This window comes from Acanthaster planci, linkage group LG14, assembly GCF_054643075.1.
Source record: "Acanthaster planci isolate LZ-2023a linkage group LG14, COTS_SCS, whole genome shotgun sequence".
Taxonomy (NCBI): domain Eukaryota; kingdom Metazoa; phylum Echinodermata; class Asteroidea; order Valvatida; family Acanthasteridae; genus Acanthaster; species Acanthaster planci.
Genome location: NC_141790.1, coordinates 3,336,710 through 3,356,881, shown reverse-complemented (window position 1 = coordinate 3,356,881; position 20,172 = coordinate 3,336,710). Strand labels below are relative to the sequence as shown.

General features: G+C 43.4%; 1 protein-coding gene across 5 annotated transcripts in view; it reads right to left on the bottom strand.

The window, feature by feature from the left end:
• The window catches only part of LOC110988427 (atrial natriuretic peptide receptor 2-like), a 60,442-nt gene that overhangs the window by 2,556 nt on the left and 37,714 nt on the right, over positions 1-20,172 (bottom strand). For all 5 annotated transcript variants that reach the window (XM_087145841.1, XM_087145839.1, XM_087145838.1 and 2 more), the window contains 19 exons: positions 14,592-15,810; positions 14,149-14,450; positions 13,045-13,180; positions 11,984-12,211; positions 10,784-10,862; positions 9,922-10,036; positions 8,978-9,094; positions 8,706-8,783; positions 7,960-8,064; positions 7,007-7,078; positions 6,161-6,329; positions 5,889-6,038; positions 5,497-5,671; positions 4,930-5,070; positions 3,890-4,013; positions 3,193-3,261; positions 2,250-2,424; positions 1,718-1,816; positions 1,240-1,331 (listed from right to left, as the gene is read on the bottom strand). In XM_087145841.1, coding sequence (XP_087001967.1) covers positions 1,240-1,331; positions 1,718-1,816; positions 2,250-2,424; positions 3,193-3,261; positions 3,890-4,013; positions 4,930-5,070; positions 5,497-5,671; positions 5,889-6,038; positions 6,161-6,329; positions 7,007-7,078; positions 7,960-8,064; positions 8,706-8,783; positions 8,978-9,094; positions 9,922-10,036; positions 10,784-10,862; positions 11,984-12,211; positions 13,045-13,180; positions 14,149-14,450; positions 14,592-15,279 — 3,114 coding nt within the window. In that variant the 5' untranslated portion in view covers positions 15,280-15,810. The remainder of the gene's footprint in view (positions 1-1,239; positions 1,332-1,717; positions 1,817-2,249; positions 2,425-3,192; positions 3,262-3,889; positions 4,014-4,929; positions 5,071-5,496; positions 5,672-5,888; positions 6,039-6,160; positions 6,330-7,006; positions 7,079-7,959; positions 8,065-8,705; positions 8,784-8,977; positions 9,095-9,921; positions 10,037-10,783; positions 10,863-11,983; positions 12,212-13,044; positions 13,181-14,148; positions 14,451-14,591; positions 15,811-20,172) is intronic.

Below are 20,172 nucleotides of genomic sequence, written 5' to 3'. Positions count from 1 at the left end.
GTGGCTGTATCCACCGCAGCCACTTCGCATAGACACCCACGTTAACTCCTCGCAGCAGTTGAACCTGTGGGCGTAGTCTCCACTACGCAAGGGAAGAACGGGGAGAGAGGAAAGCTCCTCCAGACGTCTATAACCAACTGCCGTGCATCTTGTATATAGGAGTCCGATGCCTTGGTCATGGTGTGTGTGTATACTGACATGGCGTGCCCGTAGCTTGAGCACTTACCAAGGTACATATTTCTGCTAAAGGTGTTGCTGGAAAGCTTCAAGAATGGTCCATGTCATTTCCGCGGGTGTGATGGGAAGATACACTCTTTGAATATGTCACTTTTCATACTTCCATGTAACGTTACGAATAGACCACTCTCATTCTGCCTACAATTTGTATGGGCGGCTAAAGTTAGCGTAAATATTACCTTTAGGTTGGTTTTCGATTTAACTTCAAATTCGTTCAAAATGGACATTTTGTTCCATTGAATAGGATTGAATTTTCATTTAATATTTAGTCGCAAATGTATTATTATCTGGTTTTCTGACAGCTGCCTGGGATTTTCAATACTTTTTGAATCATTCCTTTACTTTCGTGCCTACGGCCAACCATAGTTTCAGAAGTCACTTGCATGAAAATAAAACACGGCTTTGACGTCAAAAGAGCACATCCTAGCGTGCTACTCGCAATGAAATGAAATTGTACAAACACTTTAAAACCACACACATGCCAGATGGACAGTGCAATGTGTACAGACCCTATAAAGGGGCTTTGAGTCCAGACAGGCGGCGGAAATGATGACAGTACCTACGGTATGAACTAAGGTGCATTTGTTATCAAAGAGTGCAACCCACCTTTGAACATGAATGCAGCGCAGATCAGCCGACAACGGTTAGAATTTTTATTGTACCCCGAGTATTCGAGACCAGCATGCCAATGTAGACCGATTTCACATCCTTGGTTATCAGCAGCCAAATATACGGCACCCTTTGTGCCCCAGCTGACACCGAGTATGATACTTGCGCCCCACTGGACACTGAGTGTAATACATTATCACGCTCAGTGTCCAGTGGGGTCACGTGCAAAGGGGGCCGTGTACAACTTGCATGGATGATGTCTGACCATTATCGACAGAGGCCTCGGGCACTTTATTACCATGCAGGCCCGAAGCAAGTCAAGAATCAACCATTGTACAACCCACGGTCCTTGACTTAACTTGCTCGGGTAGCATTTGATCTCTCTGTGCCCACCTTGACAGTAATCTCTCCACGCAGCTCGATCTTGAAACCTCCGATCTGACTGAGGACTTCACACGTGGCAGAGCTGATGTGGATCCGCAAAGCTGACAACAGATAGATGAAAGAGGAAGTAAACGTATATGCCGTCCTGGGGGCCTTTGGAATGATTTCCAGCTAAATCAAATCCTGAATTGAATAATATAATTTTACAAATTCGTTCACTGGAACAGCAAGTATTCTACGTATTTTTTGCCATTTGGATTCATGACCCTCTGTCAATAAGGATCATGATCGTCGTAGGCGTATGAGATGATGAAATGCAGGTCTCGTTAACAAATTATAACAAGAATCCTAACAACGATTTATTTTTATTAAAAAGTGAAAGCACAAAGTCACGCATCTTTTAGTTACCGTCAAACGTTTGAAAAACAGTTATTAGTTAGTTATTAAACATTTGACGGACCAACCCCATAACATTTATCATATTTACCTAGCCCATTAGACTCCATACGAGAGGCAGTGTTGACAGTGTCCCCGAAGAGACAAAAGCGGGGCATCTTTAGCCCCACTACTCCAGCCACCACCGGGCCTGAAGGATATCAACAAATACTTATAATGTCACATTCAGCTGCATGAACCACCGGGATATTTTCCCAGGTTATTGTTTTAATTAAGAAAATGCAGATATGAAGCAAAATTTACAAGAAACATTCTGATTGCAACTCTGCAGTCCCGGTTCGAATCCCGGATCGATCCACATGTGGGTTGGTTTTCCGTCCCTACCTTATTCCGTGGGTTTTACCCATACATTCCTCTGGGATTTTCCCCCACCTCTAAAATTAACTGCTTCTCATTGTCTCCACTCTACAGGTTTCCTCAGCCTTGCGGACTACAGTGCTTGGGGAGCTTTTGAGGATTGCTTGGTGTCATTACCAGAAGTGATTTATAATAATAATAATCTCCGTTTATGGTAACAAAGACATTTTTCAGCTGTGCAGAGTGTCTTTCCATGCTACACTCACCAGTGTGTATGCCTGTTCGCAGTTGGAGTTGTTCGGTCGGCCGATGTCTGATCTTGAATGATTTCACTGAGCTTAGCAGGTCCAGCGCCAGACTACTAATCTCGGCCGCGTGTCTGTTTCCGTTACGCTCTGGCACGCCAGACGCAACCATGTAGGCATCGCCTATGGTCTCCACCTGCAGATAGAATTCAGAGCAGCATAGATGGAATCCATTGACGTTTTTACTGGCATTAGTGATGGCTCCCTCGAATGGCGGTTAACATTCTGTTGGATTTTGTATGGAGGGGCTCGTAACGGAATAATGGTTCCGTACAATGCTTACCGCCATTAAAGGGGGTCACTGTAAATAACCATGATAGGCAACAGACTGATGCACAAAGCCACGCCCCGTGTTGTTTTGGCCATTCACACTCATTTACTGCGCGGGGAAATGTCTAGCAACATCCCAACATGCATGCCAGTTTACACACCTAAGATGCGCGCATCCGGACCATGCAGTGTGACACTGGTGATGATAAGTCTCTATGTAGGCATCGTGCGCAGTTGGGGGGGGGGCTTGATGAATCGTTCCATCCTCTCTCGATTATTTTTCTGTCCTTGGAAGAATCGGTATCCAACATCTCGTTCGTGCACATCCCGATTTATTATTGTAGGAAGTTTTCCATTGTAAAACAGTCGAGTCGATTCACATATCTCCTCAAACGAGGAAAGGGAATAACATTGGCAAAGGCATACCTATTGTCACAGAACATTAGAATAGCCGGCTGTGCGACTTCTTACCGGATAACTGTGGACTTATACGGTGTTACAAGGGTCTCTGGTGGACAGCGGAAGTATCTGTTTTCCACTCGATTCCGTCGATGTTATGCCGCCCATCAGTTGATAATTGTCAAGAATTCCTCTCTTAAAATTTAGCAACTTATTTTTGTATCACTATACTCACCTTGTAGATGTCGTAGTTATCGATCGTATCGTCAAAAAGCGTGTACAAGTCATTTAACAGTTCCACAACCTGTCAACAAAGTGATAATTAAATGTATTTATACATGCGACATACCAGATTGGAAGATATATGAATAAACCTGACTGATCAAGTTTTATTTCCGTTGATTGGTGGGTTACTCGTGAATCCCATGCAAACGCACACCTATCACAGTGACAGAGAATCATATGGCTTGCAATTAAATAACCTTGATATCGCTAAACCGGCGCGAACGTAAATACGCAATACGCAGGTGTAAGGCACCTTTCCATGCGTGTCCGTACGTTTTTGGATGCGTAGCGTACACGATGCGATCATGTGTTTCACTTTCACGAACACAGAAATTGATCCATTAATATGACACACGTGTGCGTTGCGTGCGCCGTCAAAATCGTTCTAGGAGCGATTTTGATGCACACAAAACGCTTAGCGCAAGTGTTGACGGGCATATCAAAAGGCGCCTGTACTTTGCCTGTGACGAAATGTGTCTCAAACACTTGGATTCTTTTATAAGCGGTCATACTACACAGCACCCTCTGCTGGCCCGGCCGGGTCTTCTTGGGAAGAATTTCATCCTTTACAAAAAAAAAAAAAATGGTTCATGTGGTGACGCCCCCGTGTGCAATGACTCCGGCCCATCCTGGACGGAGGTGAGTACCTGGAAAGGTGTGCTCTCTGAAGCTAGCCGAGTGAATCCCACGATGTCGCTGAAATAAACAGTGACCTGCTCGTACTGCTCGGCCGTGACCACGTCACCGCGTTTCAGCTGAGCTGCCACGGACCTAAAATACATAACCAACGATTATGTAAAACCGGTGGCCCACATGAATCCTTGAGAGTCGTCTGTGCTCGAGAAATGAGGACTTTCTTTTTGCACGATGAGATTACGAGGCAAAACATATGAAACGTCTGTATGATTTGGTGAAGCTATGTTGAGGACGACCACTGATGCTCGTAGGCACTAAATAACAAAACTGAATTATGTCACGCACAAGTGTTGCATCTAGCCAGTCTAGAATTAGATTGGTAACTATTCCTCAAACCATCATCACTTGCAAATAACATTTTAATTAAAAAAAAATTAAGCTGCACTGCTGTGTACCATATTAATAGTGTAGGTAGTCAGTAACGTATGCGGGGGGAGGGGGCAAGTCCCCCCCACACACCTTTTTTTTTTCTTTGTACAAATAAAACTTCCTCGGGGAGTAGGAAAGAAGGAATCGGTATATTCATTTACCATACAGTATTACCAAAACCCTATTTGATTATTCTCCTACACCAACATCATGTTGAATGTGTCCAAAGCCACACTCGCTTTTGAATGTGTCCCCCCACCATACAAAAAGCTGGATACGTAACTGTAGGTAGTTCTGATGTTTCCATAAGCATGTACAGAACGCAGTGTCTGATCATGTTCGTGCAGGTGTTTTGAGGAGCTTGTCCCATTGACATTCGTCGCTATGAATTTTTCAAGACACTAAAGCTACGACTAAGACTTTTCTGCCATAGTTGTGGCATTCAGAGCATTAAAAAGGATCAAGTGCAGCTGAGGGTGGACCAAAGACATACTGATTTTAGCGGATGTTTCTGAAATCTCTCATCATCGTGGTATTTTGTGTTCTAACACCGAGAGCAATTACTCTATTTTTAAAACAAAGTCTGCTATAATGCACACCTGTCCGATTATTGGTACCGTACCTTGGTAACATCTGATGCAGCAGCTGGTCTGTTTTCTTCTTTTCCTCTTCGAGTTGTTGGGTTCTCTCGTTTACCAGTTCCTCCAAGTGGTCTGCGTATTTTTCCATCATCCCGATCATGTTGTCAACTAGATTCTGCGCTCTTGGTGGAACAAAGAAACAGAGAACTGATACACCCAGGTTTTAGTAAGATTCGGATGTAACCTGCGCCAACTCTTGCCCTTGGGTAAAATCGAGTTTGATCTGTACAAGAGTACTACTCTTTCCTTCAAAAGTTTTCCATTTATACGTTATGCAAGGTTTGTGCACCAGTTCGGGCAATGGCCATCGGTGCGGACAAAAATCTCATTTCTAATGCAGAAGGTAAAGGCCCAATTTCAGCATACTTTTAAAGAACTGGTATTTTCTGGTGATGTATAGATATCGAAATGATAATCATGGACAAAACCCATTGCCAATTTTGTCTTTCATCAGACAAGTCGGCCGAACAGGTCAATGGAAGGGTCAAAATTATTTGTGTAAGGTCGTCTCAAACGGCCGGGACAAGAAAAGTTGGCGAAGAACTCACTTGCCGCCGGACAGTTTCTGGATGGACGACTTGACCCTGGAAATGTTGGGCCGATCAGTGGGTCTTTCGGCCCAACACAACTCCATCAGCTCAATCATCTGTGGAGAGCAGGCATCCTTGGGCAAGACGGGACGGAAGACCGGACGGGCACCCATCTTGACTGCCGTCACAATTTCTGCCGAGTAACCAAGCTATCAGTAAAGGAGGAATTCACCTGGAAATTTGCATTGCTCGTGATGGTGTCCTTTGCTGTTGTTGCCAAATTTTTGTATCAATTGTTCTTAAAGCACATCTTCGTCAACGATTTTGTTGACTTTAAGTAAACATCAAGAGAAAATAAATATGTATGTCTCGAATGAAAATTAAATTACCTCGTTTCATTTATGACATACCTTTCGGCTCCAACGCTTGCGTGCAGTAAGGCCCACCCCTAATGACGATCTCCTGCAAAATGATTCCAAAGGAGTAAATGTCCCCCTCTGGTGTCCCGTACGGGCTAGGCGGAGGACACCTCAGCAGCTCGGGCGCTGTCCACAAAGAGGCTTCAAAAAGGGTTGAACCATTTGAAAGGAAGTAGTAAGAGTTATGGTTCACGCATAGCTCATATTCGGGAATCCGATCTTTCTCTGGTCCAAGCGAATATTTTTTTTTATCTTGAATGTACCTTTATAGGCATCGTGCTCTATATCATCATAGATGTCCGTCTGACCGCTCTTGAACAGTGCCAGTCCGTAGTCGGTCAGCTTACACGTCCATCGCTTATCGACGACCACATTAGAAGACTTCAGCCTGCCGTGTGACTTCAGCGGCGAGCCCAAGAGATACTGAATCCCCTACATACGAACCCCACAAGTTTTTGAACGCAAAGAAGGTATTTTTAAGGAAAATGCTATCCATCCGTGCTCCAGCACCATTGCATACCTCACCATTGCCAGTCAACATTGTTTTTGAATAAATTTGATTCCTTTGATGTAGTGGAATCTCTAAAGAAATATAGGCCTTTAATTCCTTCATTATACCTCCGTGTTAGTGACGTATCCTTTTTTTTAGTAATGCTTGAAAGCACCAGAATCCTAGAAACGGACTATCACACCTGATGGGAGAACGAGGATTCTTGAATGGATGAAAAAACGGGATAGTCATGTTCATTGAAAAAAAAAAAAGATTTCGTTCCCCGATCCAAGACCTGGATAAGCCACTGATCCCAAGTCGCATCCGTTCGATATCTATAAGCAATTAAAAATGACCAATCCCTCAAGAAAAGGTGGCATTTCGGGGGAACACTGAGTGAGGCCAATGAGCTCCTCCAAAGCGGGCCTTCTAAACGACACCTGCAGTTAATTGTCAAACCGTAACACGCGCACTTCCTTTGGTGACCTATTAATTAAACGATGCCACATTTTAAGCTCACGGCCTGTAGAAAATACGTAAACCTTTGGTAACAAAGACATGGCCTGTCCAAAATTAACGTGGGTTATTTCTATATGTTGTAGAATTAGGTTGCACGTACCTTGCAGATATCCATAGCAAAGGAGAGTTTGAAGTTGTCATCCAATTTCACATCGTCATTTTCCAACACATCCTGCAATAATAATTTTTGACTGATCCAATTGTCCAAAGCGTAAAAGTGGAGCGAATCAAAACACGGACACAAATTATGAATTATCAAAAGACACGACCCAAAATTTCAGAAGGTACAGATATCTTCTTGCTAAATTTAAAAGCGACTTAACCTCAACACAGCAAACACACACCAAACTAAGTCACAACAAGACATACAACAGAATGACTGCTTGCCACACAGATACCACAGCCTGTCATCGTTCACTGTCGTTATCTGTGAAAGACGGAAATGCGTATGCTACGCATGCGTAATAAAAACGTATTAAGCCCATTAGGGTATTCAGCATTTGCTGACTATTTTGACGTTTCCCTGTACTACTGCACTCCAATGAGAGCAAGATATATTGCCATGCGCAACCAATGCCAGATCCCGTCACTGACACCATTACTGACAGTACCGCTCTTTAACTCCAGGCGCGCGTACACTAAAGCAAGACGCCGCCCCGAGCTGAAGTGCACCCTCAATCGGCGACAGAAAGACAGATGGTTTCAAGCGGGTTCTTGCTCGCGTTCTGTGTGTGTGCGCAAAGACCATACATGCAGCAATAAATTAGGCCGTGTCCAAAACGGGCTTCCAGAGCTACGGCTAGGTCTACTGACTACACGTCTCCACGTATTTCCAATGGAGCGAAGACCCAGACCTAGCTTTTAAGGCGCGCCTATTTGCGGTGAGTACCTAAAAACACGCCCTCTTTGGTTCCACTAGGAGCGGATTACCCCATAGGTCGAAGAGGAATTTAACACGCTATTGCGTGACTTCACGGTGTATACCTGAAATAAACCTGTTCACCGAAACACAAATTTCAGGACGGTATTGCAGCAGACAGGCCATGTACTTACCTGCAAGCTTCCCTTGTTACTGTATTCCATTAAGATGCAGACATTGGGATGATCAATACAAGCACCAATGAATGTATTGATGTTCTCGTGTTTAAAATTCCTCACCTGGATAAGAAAGCGAATATCAACATACAGCATGGTGTCGTATGAAACCTGGACTTCCCTGGAATGACTCCCACGTCCCACTTACACTTGTTTGTTTTCATTGTTCTTTGAGCAAAAACGAAGTCATGCGCATCAAGGTAACCGTGAGCGATTTTTTGGCGGAGTTCACATTTTATGCCACACCAGTTAATCCCCGATGCGAATACAAAGCTGCAAAGAAAATAAAGCTAAAACATAACGACGTCGCTCCTAGACATGTGCGCTTTCCTATGTGAGACCAATGGAATGCGTCCTCCGTCGCTGCCTTACGAAGGCACACGTGTTAACATACTGAGAGTGGTTCGTGTTCAGTTGGAATGCACGCGCAGGCGAACAGCACGAGTTTGAGGGAAGGACACCCATTCGTGGCAAATTCGTGCGAGCATGGAACGGATGCAACTTCAGCAAATCCATAGCTCTTACATTTCCCGTGACTAGGAATTCGCCCCTCCCTCTCCCTTGTCGTTCAGAGAACAAGCTTGGACTTAATTATCATTGGGCTATAAAATATGTTCAATTTTGATTTTCATGTATCGGTATTTTTTTTTACAGTGAATACGATTAAATCAGACTAGTGATAGCGCGAGTTATGTTGCACTTACCATTGAGATTTCGATTAGCTGCTCTCTACTCAAGGCTACGCTCTTTTTCCGAACATTCTTGATTGCAACAACATAGCCCTTAAAAATGACGAGAACTTGAATCAATCATCCAAAAAACAATCAAACTGTAGAATAAATCACGTTAAGGTAAAATTAGACTCAAGGAAAAATAGGTCTAATGAACACTATAGGCCTATTTATCAAAAACACACTCAGCAGCAGTAAGGCGTATTATTGCCTTTCACAGTGCTGTGTTGGAATGAACACCCTACCTTGTACACACCATAATCGCAGAATTTCTGTATATCTGTGCGGTTCGATGACGACGTGTTACGTCCCCCTGTCAGGACTGGATTGCTGCCCAAAGACAGCGGACCATTTGAATGTGACTGTGGCACAAAAACGGTAAAGACGTTCACTCAAGAGTTTTCGCGAAAAGTTTCAATTGTGAAAAAAAAATTGAAAGTAAAGTCAACGGCTGGTCGAGCATTTGTATAAGATAACTGGAGCAGGGTATCAAACGCTTATCATGCTGCGAATTTCTGAGGTTTTTTTTTCACTTTCAATATTACCATTTGACGGGAAATAGGAAAAACGCAAGGCATGCCTCCTCAAGAAAACAAGGTAACTTATGAGGCCGCTTGTGAGTGATGATATCTCGAAAGGGGTTATTAAGTGTTTTTCACACCAGTCGAACACTTGCTGTCCTAAATCCAAAAACTCCTCAGTTTGGGGGCTCTTTGAACAAAATTACTTCTATCGCTAACTCACAGAGCTTCCCCTTGAATTTGTCACCCCTTGTAAGATGAAAACAAGATGGGGTGGCAAAAATAAGCTTCAATGGAGGCTTTGATAATGAGGTATCTTTAAAAGAATTGATTGGCTGAAAAAAATGCCGCTTTTTATAAAGCTCAATGCCATCGTCAGTCATCCAAACCCGTCATTAGTTCGCGGTACCCGCTGCTTCATTTGACTCGGACCGGCCAGCCGACCCCGGCAAGCTCGGTGGTCGAGTGGTTAAGACATCTGCACTAGTAAGCAGGAGGTCGTGGGTTGAGTCCCACCCGAGTAAGCTTGTGACTTTTTTTTTTCGCAAGCTCTCGGACAGCACTGAGCATACAGTGCTTATTAACATACGTTGGGTACGGGCAAAACCGTTATATATAATTAACATCTCCCCAACTCAAAAATACATCTTGAAAAAACCCGTCATTACTTGCACACTTCCTCCAGAGTGGTACGACAGCGTCTTCCTGGTGTCGAACACCACCTCGTCGAAATTCACTCGCCACAGGCTGATTGACTGCAGTTCCGCCTCCATCTTCAAGCGCCTGAAGTTTGGAGAGGGGAAGGTTATTTGGACGAGTTAAATTCGTACTGGGTTTCTCTGACTACCACCAAGGCTATTGCATTACCGTACCTAAACTTCTGAAATGATCTGTAACCTTCAACAAAATGAACTGTTTCGGGATACCTCCCTTCTTCCCATTGTCTCGTTGATGAGCCGTGCTCTCTGTTTCTCTTAAAAATGAATCTTCATGCACTAAGACATGCATTCGTGCGCAGGTATAAAGGCAATTGTTGGCATGTAGCCAGGCCCGTTATATACCAAAATGTGACCCAAACGAAATAACACCAGGATACTGCAACACATACTAATAAGAAAGCAGATTTGTTGATACAGCAATTTGGCTTTCAAATTATGTGACAGCAGCTTTCTGATAGGATAAACGCGATAAAATTTTCTTGGCAGTAAACACCAGCAACCCTGAGCTTGAACCAGATTGTCACCAGCATTTTCATTCACCGCATCGCCTGATTCACTGCGCAAGGTTCGAGATCAGATCCACCCAATTCAGACGTCCTCCCAAATTATCACATTTTCAATTGCAAGCTCGAGAATCAGGCCAAATACCGAATTGAATTATATTGTTTCGACAATCAGCTAACACGTTTTCTTTCTTTGTGCTTAAGATGATCGAAGTGACATTTCTAGGAGACCAAATTAAAGTATTTTCCGCTTCAGTAATTTCTTGGCAAGAGGAAATCTTTCAAGATGGAAAAGGGTAGTAACTCACCGATAGAAATAGCCCGTGACGCAAGCAGCAATTACGATCAGTACGAACACGCTACACGACACTCCCGCAATGATAGCCACTGGAGTATCAAAAAAAAAAAAAATGGTGTCGCTCATGTGAGCTGTGTTAAAGAGTGCCCCAGATCCACTTTGCACATTTCATATACTGAAATAATGTAATTGAATCAAACCTTCTAGGTTTCTCTTTCACCGTTAAAAACATCACAATACTGTTAAACAAAATATGATAAAACTTCGGTAGAATAAATTTTGATAATTGTGCCTTCCTAATCTAAAGGCAGGCTGCATGGTGTTAGTAATTTAATGTTCGTTAATTCCTCTTTCCCGCTGTGAATTTTAATATACCTCACAGTGATCCGAACGAAGTGCACATTTTTAAAGGAATTAAACCTTTAGTAACCGGAAGTGAAAGTTGTGGAATGTTTACATTTATACTGGCTGGTGTTATTTTCCAGATAATCCAGTACCGTAGCTAAGACATCTTCAGACTGTTTTGGAAATGTTAGTTTACAATTGTGTGTGTGCTGATCAGCGATTGGATCAAGTTTAAGGGTGTTTCGTTAACGAAATAGCGCAGAATATAGCCAAAGGTGGGTTAAAATAATAGACATTTTGAATGTTATCGAGTCTATCCTGGGGACAGATAATAACTTTCAACGTTTGCCTTATTTATTCCGCTGTTCCATGTTGGCATGACACTGGGATTGAAAGGACCAGAATTAAAAGGTAAATCCACTGGACAAAAATGGTACACTACGATATTTCCGTGGAATGTTCATGGCCATTAGCCTTTCATATTTCATATCATCTTTCATATTACAACACATTTTTATGATATAATTTCTGAGTGAAGTTACGGCTGCAATACAATTTTTCTAGATAAAGTTTGCTGTTAAAATGTTCCTATTTTAAGCTCCTCTATTCTGACACCATTTTTATACGAAAGAGAAGTTAATCTTGCCTCAGCCAATGTCAGGCTGTTGTTTATCCCCAGTTTCCTTTTCGTGAAATGACTGAAAAGTAATTCTATTTCCCCTGGAACTGGTGTAAGGCCATTGCGTGCGGTCACACCCAAGATCATGCCAGTACCCATGATGTACGTCAGTGTTCTCGTGGGCATTTAGAGAGAGGCAAACGGGAGCGAAGTGGGCAATCAGAGGGTAGAGTTATAGATCAGTACCTGTATTCGTCTGACAGTATTCGTTACCCCAGCCGCACTCAGGTTCCCCACTTGGTGGTTTGGTCCCACCGCCCGGCCAGGTGGGTGTGAAGTCGTCCCGGAACACCAGATGCATGGTCTCGTGGTCGTAGTACGCGAAGTCCTCGAACTTCCCATTGTGGAGGTCCTGCAGGGCGTAGTCTGGATTCCGGTCGCCGTTCTGGTCGATGGTAACGTTGCCGTCAACACCTATTTATATAGCACAAAATGGTAGTTAAAAAATCTGAACAAGAAAGCAGGACACATTGAGAAGGTTTTCAGGGGCGGCTTAAAGGTCAGCGTTACTCTGATCCGTCTGAAAAGATTGTTCTCAGAACGACAACACAGCATGCTTGGCAGTAATATGAAGCAATTTGAAGTAGCTTGCGGTGGTACCATCCTGCATAGTAGTAACGCAAGATATTCCAGAAATACAATAAACATCTTGTGTGATTGGCTGATGACAGCCTCTAGATGCTATCATCATAGGGAGTTTTGGCGTTCTTCATAAACGACGCCGTTAGACCTGACAGATGCATTATGGTGCTAACGACGCGTGATCAACAGACTTAATAGTCTAGGATCACTTTTGATCACCGTCTTTCGAGGACGATAGAGATCAATAACTTTTGTGGCTTGAGGAAGACTATACCTTAGCAGATGATGCATTATGATGAGTAGGTGAAATTAGTTGTCTAGCACCCTTGACTAAACTGCACATCTCATTCTTTCTAAGTGGCGCTAAAGCTGCCCACTGAGAGGAAAATTTCTTTATTTTCACAGCTTGGGAAGTTAAGCACCTTAAGATTTCATTTAAGTACAACATCTGATTAATTTTGATGCAATATTCTACACACAAAAGTAAGAAGTGTATCAGTACATCTAGATGTCGAAATGCACGAAAATTCTAATCTTGCCATTGGCTTCCTTACCGAACCCTCGGCTTCACCTGTGTGCTGGACACATTTCTGAGTAAAGTATGGGTTGACGACTATAAATATGCTGTTGTAATTACTTGTCATGTTTTGTTTAAGAGTCTTCACCTCTGAATTTTCTGTTCCTCATTTTCCTGGCGACGGCCAATCCGTCATATTCATTTCCGCCTTCTTCCAGCACATCGTGAAGAGCGCTTGCGTACAGCCATACTGCGTCATATAATGGACCTGCGTGGACATCCACCTGTGTATGGACAGCACCCCTGTAAGAACAACATCTGATACGCGGATGAAGTAATTTTACATAGTTGAAAAATAGTTTGGAAAAAAGAGTATCGCCGATGGTTGGTCAACCAACGGGTGTATCCTAATCTTGCCTCCCCTCCAATCGAAGGTCATTGTCCTTGCGATGGACGATGAACATTAAGGTGCGCAGCCACCAAGAGTTCTGAAAGAAAAGACAGTCCCAACCGTCTTTTGTTTTCTTTTGTTTTGCACAACGCGTTGTGCGAACCCGACTTGAATAAAGGCTATATACTCATTACGTCCAAAATTTCAACCGGGCAAGCTTCAACGAGGCGCGTGGAGACCGGTCTCTTCCTAAAGGAGCCTTTCCATAACGTACCTTTATGCATACACGAATCGTTCATGCGTTTCATTTTCATGGACACAAAACTCGACTTCATTAACGTAACATATGTCCGTTGAGTTCGGCAATCAAAATCGCCCCGGGAGCGATTCTGACGGATATGCAACGCTTGGTGCAAGTCTTGATGCGCATATGGAAAGGCGCATTAAGACTGGCGATGAAACGATTTTTCCCATGCAGGAAAGTATATGGGAAGAGTTGAGTAATAAAAAAACAAACAAACAAACACGCGTCCTCACCGCCTCAAAGGCAAATGCCTTTCACACCAATATTCCAGTGGAAGTAAAATCAGATCTATCGATAATCAATGCAATACGTGTTGAATGCTACCTTCAAGGTGTCTTTCTGTATACGTTATGTAATGGGATTATACCAATGAACATCAACGCATACAGACACACAGTCCACTAAAGTTTGACGTGTTTATGGACAGCGTACATCCAGTGCCACGTGTTACACGCATGTGAAAATGGGTACCTGAGTTATTGTTCAAATTCGACCCGGAAGTAATCATTCTATCCAAGCACCCTGGGATGGCTGTGGACACGAAGGAAGACACAAACCTCTTCATCTTGTCCCATGGGTCTGTTGAAGGGCTCCTCGGCCACCCAATGTCGCGCCTCCGCCTTGAAAGCTTCGTACGAGTCCTCCTCTGGTGTTTTGATGTGGATGTTTAGGAGACCGTTGAAGGCCTTGGCCGCGTCCTCGTCCCGGCCGTCATCGCCCATCCAGGTGTTGCGGCCGTAGTGGGCGTCCTCGATCAAGTCCACGCAGACGAAGGCAAACTCACCGTTTATCAGGCCAAGGTCTAGGGAGTTGAGCATCAGGTCGCGGACGTCGCCCCCGTATGCAAACAACAGAAAAACTGTCCAGTAACAAGAAAGCATAGACATCAAGAAACAAACTAACATAGCAAACTAACATAACAAGTTGGAACAAAAGGAAGAGGAGACGAATTGAAAATCTCATGACCCCTCCAATAAAAGGAATGCAAAGTCGCACTTACTTCGTGCTGATTCTTTGGCGTCCACGATGACATCCCTATGCTGCATCTTTTCTCTCCCGGTAATGTTCTCGTGGCCCGGGTTGAAGGTGAAGAAATCGCTGACGAGGATGCCTTCGCTCTCCAGGTCCAGCTTGACAGCGTAGGACGTCGTCTGCCACACGTTCTCGCTAGACGTCAAGATGACGGTGCGCGTCCAGCTGAAGGAGCGCATGATCTTCGTGAACATGCGCGCCATTTTGGTGTAGGGCCCCACCGTCCGCACGAAGGTGTTGTAGTCATCCTTGTTGGACAGCACCAGGCTGGAGCAGCCCCAGGACACCATGGGCAGATTCCAGGCCGAGGCCAGCAGGCCCACCGGCTCGCAGACCACGTCGCAGCCGCCACCTATGAAGGCGTGCAGGCGGTGGACATACAGCCACATGTTGACCGCCTGGTACAGCCCGTTCTTGCCCGCGCATGTGGTGTCGTTCCAGATGAAGGTCACGTTGCGTCCCTTCAGGAGGTTTTCGTTGCTGTTCACGTCATCCACGGCCACGGTCATGGCCCCGGCAATATACCTGCCGACCGGCCACTGCCCACTGAAGGGCAACATAAGTCCGAGGACTATGTCCTCGTGGTCATTGGACCCCACAAAATTAAAACACACCATTGCCTGTATCAGTAATACGAATAATCCCATACTGCCCATTAGCTCTCCCGCTCCCAAAAAAATCGCTCGTGAAAACAATCCTCACAGAAAGATGTTCGTTCTGCAGTAGGGTTCCTCAAGTTACAATCGAAATCTGATTTCAGGCCTTACAGACCATACTGCTGAGGCGATGATTTCTCACGGTTCACCGGCGACAACGAAGTATCGGTTGACCCCGCAGTAAATGCCGCTACATTGACACTTGTCACGCGATACGAACGGCGTGCGCCTCGGCGCACGCGTGCAGGAGATTCCCTCGCTCTGTTAAACTCACGCACGCTATTGTCGTGTTCGCAAATTCGGTCACACGTACACGTAGCTCGCATAAGACTTCCGGGAAGCATAAACTGGGAAAATCGTCGGCAGGAAGAACGGCAGCACTTAGAAATGTGTTTATTTCATTTCCTCAGTATTCCAGGAAAAATAGCATATTTCCTCTCTCTCAGGATTTATGGTCCACTGTGCATGCATTCATCTCGACAGTAAATCTCGATTTCTTATCAAATGCAGACATCAGACGGGAAAACGAAACTGCAATGAAAACAACAGAAAACACTCTAGGTACTTTTTGATCGACGAAGTAAGGCAAGCATCCTTACCGATGGAATGAATTTCACACAGCTTAGGGAACAGAATTAAAGTTTGCTGCTATTTCAACCTGGCCAGTGTGTTCTTCTGGTTCTTGACCTGGGTTTGCTTTGGCCGCAAAGATTTTATTTTTTTCAAAATTCTTGTGTTAAGTACCACCTTTGGACATTCTGTTTGTTTCCCCCGGATGAGCTATTCATAAATTCGATTGACGGATACCCTGGGTTGAGCTGGGCGAAACCTTGCACCCTTGTGCATGCCAAACTCGTTTCTGCCGAATTCACGGCGTGGTTTTAAACTTTTGTAAAAAAGAAATATACACGAAGATAATAATAGGTAATAATACCCAAAGTGGAGTTCATAATATAATGTGATAAGATTATCTCATATAATTAAGAAAGTATTTAAGAAACAACATTGGTAGTGTTTATGTTTGTGAAAACAGTTGTTATCCAGCAAAACAGTTCAGTCGAATTACAAATCATTGCCAATTACATGTACCCAGAAGTTTTCCCTACCGCAGGCCAGAATATCGCCTGTACACATTCGAGCAAATTCCCCTCCACTGTTTTAATGATTTTACAATGATTTATATTCTAATATTATGACACTGCTGGGCAATTTAAAAATTCATTCATACTTTAAAAGCAACCACAGAGAACTCTAAAAGACCCACAATGGCTTTGCCACGTAATCTGCATCGGGCCGAGAATATATGCGGGTTCTTTTCTCTACTGATTAGCCGCACCCGGTTTGTTCTCGGCTACTGCCTGAAATAACTCATGAATCTGTTCGTAATTCCAGACTCCGCCACCCGCAACTTCTCCCGCAATCGCATGCATTATTTCTCGCAGTAGCAAAGAAATTTGGACACCGTTCATACAGGTGCCAGGAATACCGTTCTTAAGAGTATCTTTTTAACTTAACTTCACGGCCACCTACCAAAAGAATATCAAAATTAAAGATCTGTTGAATAATATTAAGTTTTTTAAATATTTTAATCCACTTAAGCTAAGTGTAAAGATTCCTGGACAGTGCTATAAACTGCAAAAAATAAACAAACAGACAAACAAACAAACAAACAAACAACCCAGCAAACACCCCCAACACCCCAACAAACAAACAAACAAACAAATCTACAGTGTTAAAACTTGGTGTCAACAACTTAACGGCCTTGGAATCTTTACTGCTAATACAAGAGAGGGGTGGAAAATATGGATTCAAAGGGTGTTAAAATGGCACCGCAGCTTCAAAGGGTGTTAAAATAACACCGCTGCTTTTCAAGTGTAGTGGTGGCTCTCAATTCTCACGAAACCTAAGATAAAGACCTTTTCGTTTAATCTGGCAGGGGAAACTTTAATGTCCACGGAGAAATCCCTTCCAGACTAGGTGAAATTCGAACCTGGGTTCCCGACTGCTTGATATTGGCAGTGTCTTCTAAATTAACTCACCAATAAGCTGTTTGGGGAAGGTTTCCACTCAACATTGATTGAGCCGACTCGTTCAACCAGCACGGCGTCATGACTGCAATACGAATATAATTGAACGGAAGACAAGTGCTGTCTGTTATTTCCTTCAGCCGTACCGCGCCACCGCGGCGCAACGCCAGCCTGGCGTTGTATTTTCCTCATTACTCTTTCGAGGAAGGGCTGTCCTGTTCTTAGTTTCTCCTTCTGTGTTTCAGTCGTCCCTGCTAATCATAAGTGCGCATGTTTGGACTTCGGTATACCCTAATCGAGGCAAGTATATTTCACTCAAGAGAAAAAATCTTCAGTATTTTACTATTTCTTGCAACTTGGTCTCAGATTGAGTGAAACCCTGCATAGTATGCTTATACGTCAGCCTACTGTAATCTCCATTGTGATAAAAAATTTCTGATCTTCAAGACATAGGCCTGTCCCGATTTAGGCAAAAATTCAGAAAAGAGAACACCAAACCATTTTGTACACTACACTACCAATGTACACTACACCCGAAAGTCGCTCAAATTGTTCAATTGTGACCTCATTTGGTTAAAATAGCAACCGGTCACATTTTTGACACGGATTAATTGAAAAGGAAGGTCTTGCAGTCAAACAACATTTTCACTGGTTCATTCTAACCATTCTGATGGTAGTGAACCAACGACGGGTCACTGATCGCGAACCGGATCTGTGCGAAACAAACAGGCCCTAATAATCGTGTTGCGTGACACAGCAGAGTCCATTTCAAGGCGCCGTGGACTTACCCAATGTAAATCCACTTGATTTTCTCTCTCTTGCTCTCTTATGACATTTTAATGGCTGCACCTGTCATTTCTACTAAATATTCTCTTCTCTAGCCTTTTCCGTCGTAGTAAATCTGATGGAAAATAACATATCTGACGAACGTTAAGCCCGCCTATCGTGTTCATAGGTCTATGTGCGGATGAATGTCATAGTCTGTCTTTTCTCTATAAAGCTGCGTGCCTCGTTGCCTGATATGAAAATCGATGCAGCTTATAAACCATGACTTGTGTCAAACAGTCAAGAAGTCATTACTATCCTAAATGCGATTTTATGCCTTTTTTATCAAGAGTTTAATATTCTACCAAGTTGCCGTCTATAGGCCTACCTTTCAACATGGGAAAATGATTCAAAATACAGTGCGCCATTAGGAGGTTGCTACTGAAGGGTCATTTGTCGCATTGCATTGTGGGAGACGGTCGACAAATTCTATTCAACCGCTGCACGCGTGGTGTATGAATTATTCCGATTTTAGTTTGTCAGGAATAATATTCGTGAAAAAAAATGTATTTCAAGTTGTATTTTATTTAGTTGTCTCCTCTTTCTTATTCAAAGAATGTTCAAATCTATGAAAAATTATCCAAGTTGTTTATTGATATACGCTCAAATGTGGGCAGGCGCTGGCCGTGCATGTGTTAATGGTAAACATGGAAATAATGGCCCCTCTGTGAGTTGCATCTGTTGTATTTTGTCAATTAAACATACAATGAATGAAAAGGAACAAATCCCCTTAATTCCAAGAGGGAAAAAGCACTCCCTCAACGACAAACAAACAATCCATCAATATTTGGAGGGGTCAGTTCCAAGGTACATTGGTGATTTGGCGACCCTTGTTCCTCTTTCTTCCCCGTTATTTTTCTTTACTTCCTCGTTTTGTTTCCAAGAGGCAGAAAGCGCCCCTACATTCCACATCCATGCCTTTATTTACAAACACTTTCATGGTGTTGTCGACTGGTAAACCTTACGTTTAAAGCCCCGGAAGGAACAGATGAAAACTCCAGCACTAAAAACCCTCCACAACGCAACAACAAATGACAGTGCAGTCCTGCAGTGACTCGTCAACTTCGTACCATCAATGAGTCAATGTAGATCTCCAACAAAAGACATGACAGCGATTATCTGCAAGACGAGGATGACACTGATGAGTGCACCAAATGCGCCACAAGATAGACAGGGACCCTCTCTAAAAAGATAACCAAACCCTTCGAAACTTACCGAAAAAATTTGCCTTGAACTTATACTGCCGCCATGCCTGGACAACAATAGTGAAAGTGCACGACTGCTCGTCTATGCTGCAAACATTCCGACTGCCAATTAAAAAAAGTTGGCTTCGTTCCTTTGTTTCGATGGTGACTGCACTTCAAAATTTCCCAAAGGAAATCCAGCACTGATCAATAATGTGATTATCTGCCATTCGCTGTTCACAGGGTGCCACGTACTATCTCGCTGGTGCTAATCACGAAACATTTTGTGTAGGCGTTGATCAATTCGATAAGGAGACACTGGCTTACTCCCAAGCGGTCACTCGCAGACGTCAACAACATCAACGCCTTACATTAATTCGCACAAAAACCAATAAGAGCTTCCAAATCAAACCAATCAAACAAACAACCACAGCATGGGGTGTTTACAAACATCACACGATAAGGATTTTGTCAAACAAAACTCACGTTTTCCTCTTTCTGTGCCCTGAGGCATTTTATCAAATAATTGGTTCATCCATCATGGACAACATTAGGTGGTGTTTCGTCTACATTTCATTATCAGCAAGTGAAACTATGTACTGCTATAATACGTCTCAAGGTATGTTTTATGGACATGTTTCCAAGCCTGTCATATTGAATTGTCGCTGTGCCGATTTTTGGTTAGCTTTCCCAACGCAAGAAAGGAAAAGCAAAAAAATCTGCTCGGGAAATGAAGAATATGTAGTTGGTTTTCTGGTAATAGTTATCAAAAATGCTGGGTAAAGAGCACTTTAGCTCAGCAAATGTGTGAGTAAATACTGAGTGAAAATCAACTAGCCGGCACTCAAACTCAGATG